At 40.4% G+C, this 18,834-nt stretch overlaps 4 protein-coding genes and 1 long non-coding RNA gene across 8 annotated transcripts; 1 reads left to right on the forward strand and 4 right to left on the reverse strand.

Moving 5' to 3' along the window:
• Positions 1-975: 975 nt before the first annotated feature.
• LOC136944664 (protein rapunzel-like) lies at positions 976-3,994 on the reverse strand. Its single transcript, XM_067238515.1, has 3 exons — positions 3,856-3,994; positions 2,701-3,197; positions 976-2,527 (listed from the first exon to the last, which is right to left on the reverse strand). Exons 2-3 carry the CDS (start codon positions 3,192-3,194, stop codon positions 1,837-1,839), a joined length of 1,185 nt encoding a protein of 394 aa, XP_067094616.1. The 5' UTR covers positions 3,195-3,197; positions 3,856-3,994; the 3' UTR covers positions 976-1,836.
• Positions 3,995-4,060: 66 nt separating this feature from the next.
• Positions 4,061-15,845, forward strand: LOC136944760 (uncharacterized). 3 transcript variants are annotated; one of them, XR_010876783.1, is made up of 6 exons: positions 4,141-4,335; positions 4,913-4,999; positions 12,205-12,271; positions 13,303-13,414; positions 14,417-14,451; positions 14,977-15,830. It is a non-coding gene; the product is annotated as an uncharacterized lncRNA (long non-coding RNA). The 3 variants fall into 3 exon arrangements; XR_010876784.1 differs by having other exon boundaries at positions 13,328-13,414; XR_010876785.1 differs by lacking the exon at positions 4,913-4,999 and having other exon boundaries at positions 4,061-4,335; positions 15,021-15,845.
• rpz2 (rapunzel 2) lies at positions 6,018-7,158 on the reverse strand. Its single transcript, XM_067237273.1, is given in 3 exon segments — positions 6,018-6,617; positions 6,620-6,683; positions 7,090-7,158. Coding segments are annotated over 3 exon segments (720 nt in total). The 3' UTR covers positions 6,018-6,030.
• Positions 7,812-15,237, reverse strand: LOC136944759 (protein rapunzel-like). Of its 2 annotated transcripts, none has more exons than XM_067238652.1 (4): positions 15,170-15,237; positions 13,690-13,767; positions 10,932-11,010; positions 7,812-10,376 (listed from the first exon to the last, which is right to left on the reverse strand). In XM_067238652.1, exon 4 carries the CDS (start codon positions 10,330-10,332, stop codon positions 9,652-9,654), a length of 681 nt encoding a protein of 226 aa, XP_067094753.1. In that variant the 5' UTR covers positions 10,333-10,376; positions 10,932-11,010; positions 13,690-13,767; positions 15,170-15,237; the 3' UTR covers positions 7,812-9,651. The 2 variants fall into 2 exon arrangements, with proteins under 2 accessions (XP_067094753.1, XP_067094752.1); XM_067238651.1 differs by having other exon boundaries at positions 10,932-11,015.
• Positions 15,846-16,170: 325 nt separating the features above from the next.
• Positions 16,171-18,596, reverse strand: LOC136944665 (uncharacterized). The gene is made up of 5 exons (XM_067238516.1): positions 18,544-18,596; positions 17,959-18,426; positions 17,367-17,759; positions 17,066-17,162; positions 16,171-16,930 (listed from the first exon to the last, which is right to left on the reverse strand). The coding sequence occupies exons 2-5, from the start codon at positions 18,326-18,328 to the stop codon at positions 16,663-16,665; spliced, it is 1,128 nt and encodes a 375-aa protein (XP_067094617.1). The 5' UTR covers positions 18,329-18,426; positions 18,544-18,596; the 3' UTR covers positions 16,171-16,662.
• Positions 18,597-18,834: the final 238 nt, after the last annotated feature.

Consider the following 18,834-nt stretch of genomic DNA (forward strand, 5'->3'; position numbering starts at 1 on the left):
TCTTACATTGAGTGTTCTACATAATACAATATAACATATAACAGTACAAACTAATTTATTCCTAATTACTGTTCGACAAAGGTTAGAGTTAAATTACTTTTAATTGATCGGACTACATCATCTTTGTTTAAGCGCCACCTATTGGGCTAATTCTTTTTCCTCAGAAAATCTCAAGTATTAGATTTCTGGTTTTCAGAGTGGTTTTGCTTGTGTGTCACAACATCACAGTGGTCTGTGGGACAGGTTCGGTGGTGTGACAAGATTACCTTTTTCTTTTCTACAGTTTGACACACCCAAGTCTGTGTACCTGCATTCTGCATTTGTTAAATGGGAAGATACATACCCTTCAACTATACATGTAGGTCTGTCTGTATAAATTGAGAAAATTGGTTAGCTTGTGGTCACTTTTTGGAAAGTAAAAATATACAATAATTATCTAACACTAATTTTCAGCACTCATGTTTACTTAACCATATTTTTCAACTGTGATTTGTAACTTCATCTTTCCTAATATACGAATAGCTAAACAAAGAGGATAACAACACTTCATCATCCTATTCTCCAAAACAAATAATCCCAAAATCCCAACTCCTTATTGTATATATTCACACCCTACACATATTTCCAGTAGAAGACAGGAAAGACAATGGAATAACTCAACCAAGTAAATTTCCCCCTGTGCTGTGGATCAGGGATGCCTCACAAGTAACGTTGACAGGCTTGATTCACGATAGTGTAGCACCGAGGCTAAAGCCCTGACTGTGCTCAAACGCTGCTCCAGCCCGCCCAGAAATGATGGCTATCTCCGATGCTCGCCAATTCCAGTGTAGTAATGAGTGATTCCATAATGCTGAGCCAAGCACTGCGGAGCTCGTCCTGAGGATATTAGTGTTATTCATAGTCTATCAGACTAAAGCCATGGTCAGGAAGTGCTGACTTATGTGCAAATTTCAATTCACTTAGCAGGAGCCCTGGTGAGTACATGTGCACAAGCTTGTTTTAATGGCAACATACATCAACACTTGAGGAACACATAATTAAATTTGTTGAACCATCCAATAACACACAGGGGTGGTTGTTAATTGTTTCATAACGTGCAAGTGTCAAATATTTTACATTCAATGTCTGAGTATAGCTGTATTACTACGAATCTGCTCTGATGGCTTCACATCACTTTTCAGTAAAGCTGTAAAAAAATGTATGTTCATAAGTTTGTAAATGACTTGTTTTTGGTTCAATGGCAAGGGTTTGCGTTAGAATACAAAGCACTATGTTGTTTGCCAAGTTCCAAGTTCTACTTTATGGTTGAAAAAGCAGCGTCCATGGCCTCTTTCATCATTATGTAGGTCAGCCTGTCTTGGGGAGACAAAATGGGCGCACAGCTCAGCAGTAGCGTCGTCAGCAACATTATCTCTTTAGAACCTTGGGTAGCAAGGTTACTGCACTGAGAAACTGCTATTTGTTGGCAATGAGGAGCAGGCTATAGTAGTAGACTATACACAGTGGTTAGGGTTAGGGTTAGACTATACACAGTTTCTGCACATCCATTTTTAATCTAGCTGTAGCTACCTATTCATATTAAACGATTTGTCTACATTTAGCATAGTACTAAGCATAGCATCATGATTCAATATATTATGTCTTTCTTTTGTATTGTACATATATATATATATATTCATAAGGGTGTATAACAATAAAGTTAATGCATCTTACAGTATCAGGCTAACCTGTCCAATCCTCCCTCACAACTCAGTTTAAAATGTGCACAAAAAAAAACAGTGGTATAGTATTTGGTTTTAAACAGTGCAATACTTCTTTTTTTTAATGGCCATTAGCCTAACCAGAGTGCACACACAGTGCCACATTTTTGTGCCTCTTCCAGTAGTGGCAGTCTTCTGGAAAGTTCCACGCTGCCGCACTCTCCTTATGGCGACTAACGGCGTGCACCACAAAGCCATCCAACTGCTCCTCCAGGACTTCTACCACAAACTGAGCATTGCCCTTCTTCCCTAGGCCTTCAAGCAGCTGCTGAATGCTATCACAGGGCACGGGCTGAGCTCTGGAGCTGTACGAAACAACCAGGTCAGTGTCATTCACCTGTGGAACCTCAAAGTAGCTCTGACCAGTCACATGCTGGAAGTGCTCTCCTGCACGCCAGTTTCGGTAGTTGCTTCCTGAGTGCTTCACCACTCGGACGGACCATCTCACCCAGTCATACTTCTTGGCCAGGAATTGCAGTAGTTCCTGGGCTGTATCTTGGAGATTCTGGTCTCCCTTCTCTTGAACCAGACGTTTAACATCTTGATGGGCTTGATCCGCAAAAGATGCTACGCAGGCCTCAATGGTGGTCTTCATCTTGGACTCCACTTCTTCTATTTTTGCACTCCAGACTTGGATTTGTTCCTGTTCCTCATCGGTATCTTGGTTCAGGGCACAGTGGCCCAGCAGGGCAATAAGACCGAGGCAGAAGAGCTCTTTCATCCGTACACAATAATCCTCCAAAAGGCGTCGGTTCTTTGCTTCATACCTGCAACAAATCAAACCTTCCACTAAAAACTCAATTTGCCTGCAAGCTATGGCACAACATTGTAAGAATGAGATGCTATGTTTTAACCCTGTTGCTATGTGTTTTAAGATTAAACGTAAACATCCTAGTTTTCTTAAATTATAACTTAAAAATGTAATTTAACAATACGTTACCTTTCTACAACCTCCAAGATGGAATCCCCAAAGTTGTTTGTCCCCATTACAGCATCATACAGGACAAAAATATTTTTGTCTCCCCCAGTCTTTGCAAAGTGCTCCTGAAAGAGTTTAATTTTGACGTCTTGAAACTGTGGCTTGGCCTCTAAAACGTTCATGTACTTCCGGAACTGATTCCTTATGTTCTCCTCAACAGAGAAGTACCGAATGTCTACTTGCCCCTTCTTAATCTCACAGTCGATGTCTTCTAGTTGGGAAGACACAAGGTCCAGCTTATTCTTTACTGTCAAGAACTGCTCTTTGACATAGTAGACCTCTTTGCTCTGGACATTGTTTAGGGCTAGTCGTAAGACGGGTGCAGCAACCTCACAGAGAGGAAAGAGTTCCCCCACAGCGCTGGCCAACACCTCTGCCCCCTTCTCGAACAGCTCCATCACATTCTCGATTACCTCTTTCTTCTGGGCCACCACCTTCTCCAGAGCACTAGCCATGTTCTGAGGGAGACCAGGCACAGATTTCTATTTGGACAAACTGTTTATATGTTTATATATTATTAATTCACTTTCTATTGTTACATTTGATCCTATCTCTAACCCTTACTTAAAGCAAAAGGGGATGCCTGTGTATAGAGTACATACTATGTTTCACAAGAAATGCTGATAAAAAGATTTCCTAACACATTTCTGAAAGAAATTAAACATCTGTCACTTGTGAAGAATAAATGCCCTACATCATTTCTGATGAGAACAGACCAAGGGAATATGTTTACAAATACCGTTCTGTCTAAAGTCTGTCTAAACATGCCACAAATCCTCACTGGCGAGATGTTGCGTGTGGAGGACACTGCGTCATCTCTGATGTGCGCAACCGACTAATGGACCATATAAACGAATTTCAGTTTATCATCCATGTATTTTTAGCCAGGAGAATGTGGACTATAAAGGCTTTAGAGACCATTTATAATGTTTTTCTCATCAAATGTAGTTGCTAACGATTGTTCATTGGGACAAGGGCCGCTTGGCGGCTACATTTACGCACGCACACTCTCTAATTCCTTTAGTGGCACTGGACACACCTTGCTGCCATATACGCATCTTGATTGTTCGTAAATGTATTCCCCTAATGTCTACAATAATAACTAGTTAATTTTACCTGTATGCAGTAGCTAGACGTGTCCTTCACGCCTATTCAGCTCCAACAGCTGCAGGAAAGATTTCACCAATTCCCACGGTTCTCCTTTCACAGTGTGCTGAAGAGTCCAGATTGGTCTCACTGATGGATAGGAGATACGCACTCAGTATTTGCTATGTGGGCATGGGAAAAGGGCACAGAACAACGAGAGAGAAACATAGAGAGAGAGAGGGAGAGAGAGAGAGAGAGAGAGAGAGAGAGAGAGAGAGAGCGCACTGTATGCGGTGGACCAGTTTCTTTCCCTCTTCCTTCGACATTCATTGAAAAGATTCACATTCTTTTCGGAAAGAAATACTTAAGTACAGTTGGTCGACTTTTGTTTGTAGTATTAGATATTATTATCAGATTATTTCAAAAGGACATATTGTGACTAAACGCCAAAACGTTGCCTCCTGGTATGCGCTTCCATTGCGGACTTAAATATCTACAAAACGTTGGAAGGTGAGTCATCATATATTTAAGATTTATATTCATGGAGCGCATGTCAGGGCTGTATGGAAAGCTTCGTGTAATTGACTCCATAATATTTTTTTAATATATTTAGGTAGATTAGGTCGTTCAGCCTAAACGCGTAATTCTGAGGATCACCTGGATTTGTTATTCGAATTTTTTATGTAGGCTACGCTTTGCTTTTTATGCTTTTCAGTCGTGACCTAAAAAAAAAACATCCTCTGCAAACCCTTTTAGCTATGAATTTAATATTTTCTGAATGTAACCAAATTAATTGTGTTTCCTTAACTCCAAATCCCCTTCCATACTAATAACCCACCATCTCACCTTCTCACATATATCATTTGTGAATGTGTGTGTGTGTGTGTTTGTGTGCCTGTCTATTAGTTTGTTGTGTGTCTGTTTGTCTGTCTCTGTCCATTTCTCACCCTCTGCGTGCGCAAGGCATATCTCATCGTCATTGCGCCAAAATGATCTGACAAATGGATCTAGTACAGCCATACCCTGACAACTTACATATTATAAGAGTAGGCCTATATTATTTTTTTTATTATTGTCTCTGATTCAGCTGAGTGCCATGAATTGCCATCCTGTACCAACATTGATGTTGCCATGGCGGGCTACCGAAAAAAGGAACCAGACAACAAATAACCTGGTATGACGCACCTATTAACATACTTAGGCTACTAAAGTTTCAAGCAACATTATTTCAAGTTTTGGTCCACTCGTAGAAGACTTGGTTTAAAACCAGTTTTTCTTGATCTTGTGGGGGCATACCACAGAGGCTTGTGTCTGGCTAACGTTTGTCTTCCTTGACCGCATTTGAAGTGTATTAGCGGCCCAGTTGAATGAGATTTCTTTCTGACTCATGGAATAGTTCTCTTTTGATCTTTTTTTAAATTAGGTTCACAAACGTTGTTTAATGTTGCATGTTATAACGTTGTAGTATGATTAGCCTTGTCAGTTAATTCACATGTGACAGTGACATGTCAGTAGCCTAGGTCTACACAAAACGGTAGCCTACTTTATGGAATCATTAAAAGAAATTACCCCACAAATATGAACACACATCCTAGAACTCCTTGTCGTAAGCAAATGATTTATGACATACATTGTTATTTTTGATCCAGAAAGGATTTTATATGGAAGCTATTGTTACAGTGGCAGTTTTTCCATAGTTAGTGGTAAATCATTCGGAACGTGATTTTCCTGGTTTGTGTGTTTGATGTAGATATAGGACAATTGCGCCCCCTTGTGGTCATGCGTAGAGTATTAATGACGTCTTCTCACAGTTGGCCACTGAATTCCCAGTCTTGGAGCAATACAATAAGGGCCAGGGAATTTTCACAAGGTTTACCTCCAGAGAGACATGATGCATTCAGTGTTCATTGATTAGTTTAGATTAAGTTAATTAAGTGATTGTACCTGGAAGCACAATGGAAACAATAGAATATGGCAACAATTTTGAGGCTTTGAAACTATACTAATAACAATTTCTAATTGTGACAATTTATCTCAACTGAATCCTTCCAAAGAATTTGTGGATATAGGCTACACTGGGATACATGGATGTAAATAAAGATGGTTGTGACATTTGTTTTTGTCATATTGTAACCTCAAAATGTTTGCTTTATTAAAGGCTTTAAAACCCTGCATTCACAAAGGTTTGGTGGTGCAAGGTAATAATCAGTTCCCATCACATCGTTCCAGAACTTCCTCCATCTTTGCCTGGATCTCTGCTACTCTAGGCAACCATCTCTCCATAACATGATCCTCATCATCCTCAGTTATGATTGTGTATGCCATCAGAGTTATCATTCCAGTATGAAAGAGATTGGCCAGGAAGAAGCATTTTGATTTCATGATGCTTCGGTTTCCATTGCAGTGCTCAAAGTAAACCTCGAGCAGTGGCCTTGACGCAAAAGTGTTTTTCCCTAAAACGCCAGAGTAGAAGACGTTCAGACTAATTTCACTCTTGTCCCCCTCGTAGACTATTTGGAACTCCTTCATGTAGTCCTGGGAACATTCCGGATCCTTCTTTACCTGTTCCATCATAGTGTTGAGAGCGTTGTATTGGTGGTTTATGTGTTTGGCATACTTGCTGCAGGTCTCATTGTCTTCGTCAAGGTGTATTTGCTTCAGGGTCTGCTGATTGACCTGGTAGATGCTGTTCAGCTTGGTTTGGATTGCACAAAAGTCTTTGTCCAGCTTTTCAGCATCCTCAGTGACCAAGCAATTTTTTGCCACCTTCAACATGGAGGCGACGATGTTGGTGGGTTGATGGTGGAGGCAAAAGATGTGACCTTGACAATTCCCCCTGAGCAGGCTGACTGCTGTCTCTTTCAGATGGTCCTTGTCTTCAATGGTTGTTGCTACAATTTGACCTCAGTTGATCACTACTCCTGAAAAAAGTATGTAAAAGTTGATTCATTGTAATGTCTCAGTAAGATCTCTGAAACTCTTTAAATAAATGATCTTAGCCTGGCTTTGGTGTTGGCAGTTTGATCAACAGATCTTAATGTTTGTGTTTTGTATCTTACAATATGATTTATCAATGTGGATATACTGACAACTGAGTTATTTACTTTGGTTCATAGAAAGGAAAATACAAGTTCAGATGTGACAAAGTCCATGAGATACAGTAAGTCTTTGTTTCTGGAACAATGATACTCTCCAAATAGAACTTGTTTTATCCAGTCGAACCATGGCCAAATTGTTTTTATTACAAAATATGTCATGTCTTACCTGAATGAAGTCGCTAGCTTGTTCCCTTCTTCTGGCGCAGTTGTCTGAAAACTGAACAGAACTTCCCATCTGGACACTGACCAGTTTTCTGTGCCATATAAGGCCAAGGCACTGGTGTGAGTCATGCATAACAATTCTGATTGGATTAGAGGTGGTATATTGCTTTTTTGTATATACTTTTGATATACAACCTTTTAACATACGGGTGTAATCCGATTAATATATTGATGGAAAAAAATATTAAATGAACGTTATCTGCTAGGTTGTTGTCAATGGCATTCATAAAATTGGTTGAAGAAATTGTCTAGAAAGTGACAATGCAAAGCCAAATGAGGGATATACAAAGAGCCACTATGCCCTGAGTTTCTTTGGTTGCTGTTTTGAGACAGCCGGTAACAACAGTCTCACAGCTGTCCTGCCACAGACACGCCTGTCACTGTAAACCTGGGTGTGTTTTTTTTTATTCAAAAGCTGAGGATTGGTGTAGCATATAATGTGATCAATCAGCAAATCATAACTTGTCTTGTATTTCCCACCTCAGTGAATGCTATTTTATCAACATGGACATCACCTCCACAAGCATGTTTTAAAGAGCATGTTTTAGAAAAAATCCCTGTTGTGAGCATATGTACGAGAAAATAGTGTTATTCCATGCAGTTGGCCACTTTGAACAGTCATATGTCTTGTTTTGACTTGATAAATGATAAAATGCCGACATCATATTCATCTGATACATCTTTATTGATCGAGCTGTATAGTACAATCAAGCAGCAGAACGTCTAGTCAACCATAGACCATCTAGTTACAGGTCGTCCTGTATAAACCACCTCTATACAATAAGAGATGAAGACTGAGACCAGAGAATCCCCATTGCGTTAGTTCTAGTTATATATTATCAACATGGATAGTAGGTCTTTTCATTGATGAGCAATATAGACCAGGTTTACAGACAGTTATGATTTGGAAACAATCAAATGAACAAGTTCAAAGACGTAATGTAATTTTATTTGATCAAAGCACAAAACATGGGGCACCGTACTATATAGGGAGAGGCACTGTTGGTTAGATGACATACAGCTGGATGCACTGAAAACCTTCTTTACATCTTGGGCTCTTCCAACAAATATGAGGCGTAAACAAATATAATAATAATGCTAATAAAAAAACAAATATAATAAGAGCATTGTCAGTTACATATGTGCATATAACCCATGGCTAGAGCGCTTCACTTGACTTTTGATTGTGATAATTTCATCATGCAAATACAGATAACAAATATAGTGACTTCATCCAGATAGTCATACAATTTCATACAAAACAAATTGTCATATCAATTAATTCAAATGGATGCACAAGAGGAAACTGACTGACTGCAACGGTAGACTTTGACCTTCTGTATTGTTTACATATGCTCCAGCTTTATGTGTACTATGTCTGCACTGGTTGCAGCAATTTGGTTGACTTTTAATCAAATTAGTCTGGTTGACTTTTAATCAAACTGACACAACATACAGAGTATGAATGCATAGAGTAACATAGTGTTTTTATACGTTTAGTGTTTTCAAGCTGTCAGGAAGTAGACATGTTTGGTAAAGAACTATTTTGATGATACAAGTTTTTTGTTAGTCTCGGGCCTCACAAACACACATCATATTTCACCCTAATTGGGTCAAATGGTTTCTGTGTTAAGGAGCAATATTATAAGCTGATAATATTATAAGCTCAGTAAATGTATCTTATAAAGCTAGTTAAGTAGTACAGTGTGGTCCTGTACAGTGTATAGAGGGGTGACAATGGAGGTGTAGTGTGTAGCATCAGCTATGGATTTCATGCCTACATTAGGCCTACATTCAAGTTTCTAGTCTTCTTTTTGCTTACAGTAGATCATTTATCATTAGTGTAATTACTACTGCTTACTGTATCAGTGACCTACACAGTATTTGATTCTAATTAATCCACTATAAATCGGTATTATCCTTCAGTCACTTTTCTGAAACCTGAAATCTACAAAAAAGTAGAGAGATGTTTAAAAGGAGAAATTATACTCTCAACATTTCTAGTGGTGGTTTACATTTGCAACAGCCTAGCCTGTTATCACTTCCATACACTCCAGCAGAATAATACAAATAAAACATAAGATTATAGGCCATTCTTTGTAATGCAATAATGCACTCCCTAAACTGAACCGTGTGACATCCTTGGAGACATTCATCAAAAGTGCTCATTCCAAAGGCAACTTTATACTTTTACAATAGCATGCAAGTATGCCTCAATTCAACCCAATTGTCTCACCTAGTGTTGGTCCTCGTGAACTACTGTTTACACACAGCTCCATACAAAGTTAAATCACTGATTTAACATAATCAATCCTAAACATACCAACCATCACCTCAAGGAAATAAACGTTGCAGGTTTTTTCGATTTTAGAATTCACTGACTGGAGAGTAACAGAAACGTGAAAGGAAGTAGGGAGAATCAGAGGTTGTCGGGGGAATGTGGCCCGAGTCCTATATATGGAGGGCTAAGACCCAGAGGGGTGATCCTCTGCACCTCCTTTTCCATTCACTTGCACCTGAGCAGCGCCTCTTGCATCTTCTCCTGCACGTGCTCCATCTTCTCGCTCCACTCCTCGGTCAGGCCCTCCTCGTCGTCGCCAATGATGGCAGAGTAGCCCATCAGGGCGATGAGGCCGATGCAGAAGAGGTACGTGAGGCGCGTGCACAGGCGCTCCATGGTGCGCCGGTCACCCTGCGAGTGCTTCAGGTACACCTCCAGGATGGGGCGGCTGAAGAGCTTGGGCTTGCCCACCACGCCTTCATAGAGCGTGTGCAGGTTCTGGTCGCCCAGGTCGTTGGCGTAGCTCTCCTCGAAGTCTTCCTTCTTGCGTTCGGAATTCCCCGGCCGCGCCTCCACCATCTCCATGAACTTGCGGAACTGGTGGCGCAGGTTCTCCTCGACGTGGCAGTACTGGCCGTCCAGGGTCTCCTTCTTGATCTGCATCAGAGTGTTGCGGTTCTGCTGAGACAGCTCGTCCAGGGAGCGGTTGACCGAGCCGAACTCTCGCTTCAGCGTGCGGATGTCCTCATCGTCCACGTGGTGCAGCACCACCCGGATGAGCGAGCCGGCCACGCCGAAGATAGGGTTCACCACGGCTGCCGCAGACGAGATGGTGGCCACGCACTCCAGCACCTTTATCAGACCCTGCTTCAGCTTGGCCCGGTCCTCGACTATCTCCTCGGACATGATGGCAGTCAGGGGCGAAGGGGCAGGCGTCACAACCTAATGGTCTTTGAGGAACAGAGAGAGATGTTTTATTGTCCTAGGATCAGGACTTCTGGAAGGACAACAAGGGACAGCTGTGGCACTGATGTTTCTGGCTGCAACTATGAAAACGGTCAGGCTGGTTAAATGGGATTTGATGCTCTAGGAGGGAAGTACAATGAAAGAACAAAGGTTATGATCTGGCAAACGATGTTCACAACTATCAAAACCATGCTTTTACTTCCTGTTGTAAGTGATGCGATGCCAAACTTGATCTCTGCCAAGAACTAAGTGATGCAAACAATAAAAGGTCAACCAAACTATAAAATAAGATGTATGAACACAACTGCCTGGAAGGCTTCAAACTTGCACTTGCAACGCTAAATGGAATCGATGGAATAAGAAATTAATATTTTACATAATTACTTATTGGCGTGTGCCTGCACTGTAATATACTGTAAGTAGATGTTTTGTTTGTCTACAATGGTCTTCATTAGGTGTAAAATTGTTAATACATTATTCAGTGGCTCTACAAGGTGCCATTTAGCGTATTTATACTGGTGACTATTTGAATCACTTACATTGACTTCTCGTCTTAATGGATGGCCAGGTGCTTGAGGCTTTTCAATGTTGACAAGCTCTTGGATTGTAGTTCTTGTTCTGTTCTGTCAGAAAAGATAAAAAATATATATTTATATTACGAGCATGTTATTCCTGAAACTGAAATCAGCTTGAAAGTTTGTATAGGGTGGCTGTCTGATGAGAATCACAGGATGTGAGCAGAAGTTTGTGCAGCTGACTTGCTGGAACATTTAGGACTGAATGAGTTAACGTTAAGTCTGTCGCTGCCTCCACAGCCACATTCATTCGGCACTTCAGCACCAGGCTAGTTTGAAGGTGATTCAAGGAGGGGAACTGATAGCTTGATTGTGGTGCTGAAAATAACTGGTTTGGTTTTTGAGTATGACCTCTGAGTGAAACTCACTAGAATGGATGTTTTACACAGAACTTGTGTTCTGAGCTTGATCTAGTGTTAGCATGAATGACTACTGTTTTAGTTAAGTTAGTTTTTTTTCCAAATACAGAAGTTTATATGATCAGAAAAGCAGAACTTGACAGAGAATAGACAGAGGGCAATCAGAGTGCATAGAGGATGTGAAGTATAACTGCTTCTAATCTCTCACAGTGCCTCTTCATGTCTCACACACCTCAGTGACTGCTAATATCAGAACAGACAAGTCTGTCTGTGATCACAGTCACTACGAACACCAACAGCTCTGGGGTTGTGAGGATTTAAACAGCTGTAGCCTCGATAGAAGATGACCCACATACAAGGTTCAGCAAAGGTTTCTCAGAGGTTAGATGCCAACACTCAGTGTGTGGAACACCCGGGTTGTCTTCAGTCTGCGTTCAGTCTATGATCCCCAAGTCTACCAGAGGGGGCAGTAAATACGCCAGCAGTAATTAAATGACAGATTTCAGCACCACAACATGGACCGAGCTATTGTCGCTCATAGACACTGGTTTAACCCTTTAACTTCAGGTTAATATTAGTTTGTGGGTTTGGATGCTGGTTATTTACAGCGTAGATAACATCCGCAGACATAACACTTTTCATGTTTGGCTCCTGAGACAGAGGACTGTATGAATAACGTTTTGATTATAATATGGATTTATATATCAAAGTCTACATGTACATTCGTAAGTTATTCACATAACACATGTACTATTGTAACTTCTGGAATGTTCTATGAAGGGTTTTGCTCATTTGTGTTCTTGATAACCAGCAGGATTGATACATGTTTGATGATATTTAACAAGTTCTTTCTCTTTTATATGTTCACCTCCTCACAGATCACAACTGAAACAGAAACTTGCATCACTGGTCACTGTGGTTCTGGAATGCAGTGTTTAAGAGCAGGTAATGAAAGGGTTAATAACTATTTTCCACTTTATGAAAATGATATTTCATAACATGACAAAGACTGGAATGATGGAAATACACACTGACCGATCAAAAGTATATTTCCCAATCAAACACACGTCAACACACCTTCCACAGTACAGAACATAACACTGAAGTTAGATGCAACTTTACTTTTCTACATACACATTCTGACATTAACATTTACATTTAGTCATTTAGCAGACGCTCTTATCCAGAGCGACTTACAGTAAGTACAGGGACATTCCCTGTACTTACTGTAAGTCTACTTGCCCCGAGGCAAGTAGGGTGAAGTGCCGTGCCCAAGGACACAACGTCATTATGCACGGCCGGGAGACGAACCAGCAACCTTCTGATTACTAGCCCGATTCTCTAACCGCTCAGCCACCTGACTCCCATTAACAGTTATGTTGGATTAATACAACAAATTTAAGTCTATCAATCCCATATAAAATAAGGTTAAAATAAAAGTCCAGTGGGAGCAAAAAAACTTGTGCATAAATGATGGCATGCAACTATTAATGGTATTGAATTGTCATTACGGAGGAATCAGGCCCAGACTATTATTATACTAACGTCTGTAAGTTAACTGGCTAGCACTCTGCTGCAGCTGGGCCACAGCTAGGCCATGATACCCACTGATATACATTATATCAGTTACTCTAGGCCCTTGTAATGACACTCTACTGTACATTCTACCTTAATGATATGTTTTTTTTTTGCTTCATTTATAAAATTGACATTCTGTACATGGCTAGGACTGTAAACAATACAGCTGCGACAGCTTCAATCAGGAAGTGGGCAGTTGCTTTCAATGCTCTGCTTGTAGGGGAGCGGCCATCTTAAAAGTTCTACTTTGCTCATAGCATTGGGAAAGCTTGATCAAATTCCATACAAAAGTCATTAAAATATCCACTAAGTAAATGGTTTGCATGTTTACTTGTCATTTGAATGATTGTGTGTTTTCCCTTCTGTGTACAATGACAATTTCCTCTCTTTCTTTACAGTTTCATTTGGGCACTTCCTTTACAGCACAGCTTTGAGACAAATATAGAACAAAACTAACAAATCCACACAAACGCACAACAATGCACTCTCTTCCGGAGGTCTACTTTGTGTGTGAGTACCATATAAAGACTTCTTCCCCTCTCCAACAGTACAGAGCCAGCAATCTCCATTCTCTACCCAGCTATGGCTCCCCCTAGCCGTCGCCATATTTCCTTGTTCATGCACAGTATAATGTCCTGTCCCTCCCTTCTCTATCAGACTACACAGACACCACCTAGTCACTGGAAACATCTATTTATCAGGCTAATCTTAACATTTAGAGTCCCTATGTATCCCCTATCCATACTTGGACACCATTGGCCATAAGGTAATAGAGATTTTCTTACCTTTACAGAGGTCTTTTTCCTCTATCTCCCTCTCCAAAGTTCCAATCTCGATTGCCTCCTTCTTCTTCCCAGCAATCCCTGCTAAAGGACACTTCCATGTAATTTGAATGTGTAGGGGTGCTCATATTGGACTAAACCATTACTTTCTAGCAGTGAGCCCACCAAACTCTCCAAATGAACCTATTTGACCATATACGCAGACAAGCTCCAACATGCTCTTTTCAAATGGTGTGTCAGTGGCCATAGACACTAAACCCCCTCTTCAAAAACATACTGGACACCCCCAAGGCTTTCAACATATTATGGTCCACCCAGTAGTCATACTGCCTATACTGTAGAGCAATTGTTGCTCAGTGCGCAGCTGAGCACTCAAAAGAGTTTCCACAGGGTTATGTGCAAGCCCTGGAGCCTATTGGAGAGGTCCAAAATGATTCAATATGCATTCTGGACAAACAGATACTCTTTTTGATTGGAATAGACCACTGAAACTTGGAGGAAAATTATATATTTGTAATATGACAGGAACAGACACAGTACGTGCAACGTCTCCAAGTGTCCTCTCCAAAAGTGCTCAGGTGTATCCATTTAAACCAAAGGCTCTCCAGCATTACCAGGACTGGGTAAAAAGGCTTCTGAATGTTTATAAATGTATCTCTAACTATGTTTGTCTTTGTATTTTATTCATACAACTATCACTTTAAATTTGGCTGAAAATGTGCTGACTTAGGCTCAAGGGTGTCAAGACTCACTGCAGTGCTTTGGGTAAGTCAATTGCTCTGTTCAATGTCTGTATTTCTTTAACAATAATTCTTTAAATTTACATTTTATATATGTTTTAATTTATATTTACAATGTTAAACTAAACATATGCACATTGACTTTACACTAACTTACAGTATTTAGCTCCCAATATCAGTTTACTTATCATGCATCCCATTTAAATAGCTGACCACCAGATTGCAGTCCTGAAGTTGAAACTAACTCGATAGCTACTTAGAAATATTCGAATAATCCATGTAAAATATATTTGTCGTCGACATAAGTGATAAGTAACCAATGTAACTAATATAGGTGATAAATGACTAGTGATAAATGATTAAGTCGACCAAGCAATTTGAATGCAACCAAATGTCAGCACTGCGAACAGGCCTTTTCTAGCTCCTCCTGTAACATCTTTCAAAGCATCACTGTCTATTTATCCCATAGAAGAGTCCAGTGTTTTCACACAGCGCACGTCCAGAAAAAGGACACAAAAAGGTCTTGTTTTACTTTGTTTGGATGGTATAGGCTACTCAAGAACAGGTCATGTGTTTGCTCTTCTGCGTGTCCAGGCTTGAACCATCCATGGCTGTGCCTGGGGCTGTGGCAAGACCCCGAATCCGTCCACTCGACGACCAGCTCCCAGTAACAGCCATGTCAACAACAATGTACAACAAGAATGTTTTAAAGGCATCATACATGGTAAACCCTAACAACAAACCAGAAACTGACGGCGTCCAGCGTTTTAGGTCGTCACACCTTCTTCTATGTCGCCACGGGGTGGTCAGTTGGTCATCACAAACAAAAAATCCACCTTGAGTCCTTAGAATATGTTGATAACAAAGATAAAGGCAAACTGTTTCAAGGACTGAGAGATAGCATGACCTACAACGCACAGCACTTGTGTGGAGATGGCAGCTGCTGGCGCGCGCCTGCTGCAGTCGCTATTGTTCAAACGGCATCAGCTGTCACACATATCACATTTCAAACTGGAATCTGATCCAAATAAATGAAATTGTTATTTGTGCCAATAAGCGTCCACAGCAGTCATATCGTTTCAATTCCGTGGTTGTATTGCGTATTTTTTTAGACGCCCACAATAAAAATCAACATTTTGCTGCGTGTTTAGGCTACACACTGCATGCGGGCTCAAGCTAAATTGTAAATGGAGCTTGAGACGCAATACTACCAAAATGCTTTTCAATGATATCGTATTGTAGAATACGCAGACAGAAGTAACGCCTATACATATCCAGAACAGTGTCTTGCATTATGCGCATAAATGTGCGCATAGGCCTACTGTAAATACCACCCCACACAGCACAATTTGACCAGGTCCATGTCCAATCAACTGTGTGCAAATGTACTTATTGTCTAATAAATTCATGTCAAATGTTTTTGTAGCACACGATTGTTTCTATTTAAAAATGAATTGCATACTATGTACTGTACTGCTTGTCTTTGTTGTAGTTCTAGATATTGAGGTAAATTAATATTTTTTGCTAACACAAGACAAACTATTGTTGAAATGCCCCAATTGAGTAAGTCACATTGATTCAGAGATGATCTGTTATGCCCCAGGCCAAAAACATTTTCACTTCAAGTGAGTTCAAGTAAAGCTTTTCTATAGCAGTGAATGGGTTATTGCTCATTGCATACACATTCTCATTGTTGCTGAAACTGAAACACAGATTTTGTGTGGCAAACATCATGCACTTAAGAGTATAGAAAATGCTTTATTGGTAACAGCAATCCTAAATTAATAAATAATAAGTCACAAAAAAATTATATTATATCACAATACCTAATGTTGTGGTACAGTATGTTTCAGGGTATGGTAGAATATGATGTGTGCATCTGGTAATAGGTTTTCCATGAACTTCAGTACATAAACTTCATACACTTTCATAAACATTATTTAATCATTATGGATAGCTCTAGATGAGACTTTATGACAGTTGGATGTGCAGGAATATCAAAGGTATTTACACTATTATTTAAACATTAAAAACATGCTATATGTACTTGTGCTTAATGGTACTACTGTATTATCTGCTTCCAGTGTGTACTGAAGTTTCTGAGGTTAAAAGTAACAACTATTTGTTTCAACAATTATACATGTCCCCGATTAGTCAACGGTTGGCAGCGATTGTTTACACAGCTTGACAAACAACAAGCATTCACAGGTCAATATGTTCAGTACATAACACACGGTCAACTGCAGTGTGTTTCATGATCTTGCAAATGATCGACATACGCCGTCCTCCACTGCTCCTCCGGTGGCCCCGCCCTGCCGCCTCCCCAGGTCCCCTCAGGGGGCTCTGTATTCTGGGGGAGGTTGCAAGGATGAGTGGGGTCTGTCTGGAAACCATGAGATGTTTTCCGGGCACGGTAGCGAGAGGCAGCCGCCCTCCAAGCCTCCCTCCTCAGTCTCTGAGTCTCCTCAGGTAAATCTGCTATCAGCTTCTTGCGCTGATGATACCTGAGAACAACAGCAAGGTTATACTGAGAGTTTATTATTTATTATTAAAAAAAGGCAAGTTTGAGATAATGGATGTCAAGGTGAGTATCAGAAATTCAAAGAGTAGGTGACAACCCTCAGTGCAGTGATCTGTACCTGCGTCTCTCTCTCTCCCTGTAGGCCTGCAGTCTCTCGGGGTCTGTGTAGATTTTCTCTTTCATCCTTTTACTATACTGTTGTCGTACCTTTTTCTCTACAACAAGGACACATTTGAGACATCATATTTAGCTAATACGGTACTGTAAGAACAGTGGTTTGGACCTGTCATCATTTGTAACACAACACAACGGTCACCATTCGTTACACGTATACAATGATATAAATATAAAATACAGATGCTAATTAAAGGATCCAGACCTCCTTGTGGAATGTAAGGGAATGTAAAGGAGACACTTACTTCTCTGATCCATAATCTGTTTTTTTATCGCAGGAGACATCTCATCCTGTATCTGCCGTGTAGAAGAGTTCCAGTAGTATCTCCTAGGGTTCCCCATGTCCACAGACGCCACACTGAGCTGTGATAAAGAGCCATTCTCCTTGCTGTGGCCACACTCTCCTTCAAGAGAGTCCTCAATGAGTGCTAGGTCCTCATGTTGGCTCTCAAGACTCTGCTCACTCATCTCCCATTTGATGTAAACGGCATCCATGTCAGACGGTTCTTCTTTTACCACCACGGTAGGGAGAGGGACAGATGATGGGGACAGGGAACCTCGGACACTCTTTGAAAAGCCTGGGGCCTCTGTGACATTGGTGGAAGGGTTCTGGTAATCGCTGGAACCTCCCTGGAGCTCTGTTATTGATGCAATGGGTGTCATGTCTGGGTTTATGTTAAGACAATAGATTCTAATCTTGATGTACTGCACAGTCTAATCCTGTCTAAATGTGCACAGAATGTGTCTCAAGTACTTAGCTGATGTCATTTTGATTTAGTGATGGTACTAAATATATGCAATATTGTTTAAAAAGTAGTAATCAAGCTTGTCACTCACCGTTGAACCCTTGCGATTGCCAGTTAGCCATGCTGGTTGACTCATTGCCATCAACTACAAGCCTCTGAGGAGTACTTGTACTTCTCGAACTTCCACTGGGGTTTTGATTGTCATAAGGACGATCAGAATGTCTAAATAAGTCTTCTAGATTCTTGGCATGTCTTCGTATTATTTCCAACTCCTTTTCCGCTACTTTCACCTCATTCCGGAGTTTTTGGTTTTCTTTGTGCTTCTCTGTCATATGTTTGTGATATTCTTGCATTTTTTCACTATTCACTCTATATAGCACATTCACTACCATTTCAATGGCACTTCTGACAGCTGATTCAATTGCATGAGAGTCCTTCTGGTTTAAGGCCAGAGAAGTCATAGTTTTATTTAAAATGTGTTGAACTAGGCTAACTGACTAGTTAAAGACCAGCAGATGATGTAAGCTGTTTAGCATTAGCAGCGTTGTAAGTGTAAAACCTGAGAAAAAAAGCACATATTAATTATCTTTAACGGGCATTCACTCTTAATTTCCAATATTTAACAAACTGCATGGTAAATATTTTAGAAATTTAACTCGTAAAGATGTAAACTCACTGTATAATGGCTGGGATGCTAACAAATTCTCCCTTTAGTTGTTTTCCTTCCTCTTCTTTATGCTTGAGTTTCATTTCCTGTTCCTCGAATATCATTTTTTCTGGTTTTCATCAGAAGGCCTACATCACCGCCTAGTGGTGTGGAATGTAATTTCACATGCTAATGACATATTACACACACTCAGTCTTTTTTCCCAGGTCCAGGGTTTGATACAATTGCTAATGTTTTGCTAGGTTGAGGTTTGTTGTCAGTGCTAAGTATAAAAATGTGTAATGCCGTTGATTTCAAATT

This window comes from Osmerus mordax, chromosome 6, assembly GCF_038355195.1.
Source record: "Osmerus mordax isolate fOsmMor3 chromosome 6, fOsmMor3.pri, whole genome shotgun sequence".
NCBI lineage: Eukaryota > Metazoa > Chordata > Actinopteri > Osmeriformes > Osmeridae > Osmerus > Osmerus mordax.

What these genes read in the sequence shown, in the direction of transcription:
- LOC136944664 (XM_067238515.1), bottom strand. Translation starts at nt 3,194, where the DNA reads ATGGCTAGTGCTCTGGAGAAGGTGGTGGCCCAGAAGAAAGAGGTAATC. An exon ending in ATCTTGGAGGTTGTAGAAAG is followed by an intron (nt 2,528 to 2,700) that starts GTAACGTATTGT and finishes GATTTGTTGCAG; the next exon opens with GTATGAAGCAAAGAACCGAC.
- LOC136944759 (XM_067238652.1), bottom strand. Translation starts at nt 10,332, where the DNA reads ATGTCCGAGGAGATAGTCGAGGACCGGGCCAAGCTGAAGCAGGGTCTG.
- LOC136944665 (XM_067238516.1), bottom strand. Translation starts at nt 18,328, where the DNA reads ATGACTTCTCTGGCCTTAAACCAGAAGGACTCTCATGCAATTGAATCA. An exon ending in GCAATCGCAAGGGTTCAACG is followed by an intron (nt 17,760 to 17,958) that starts GTGAGTGACAAG and finishes CATCAATAACAG; the next exon opens with AGCTCCAGGGAGGTTCCAGC. An exon ending in ACAGATTATGGATCAGAGAA is followed by an intron (nt 17,163 to 17,366) that starts GTAAGTGTCTCC and finishes TCCTTGTTGTAG; the next exon opens with AGAAAAAGGTACGACAACAG.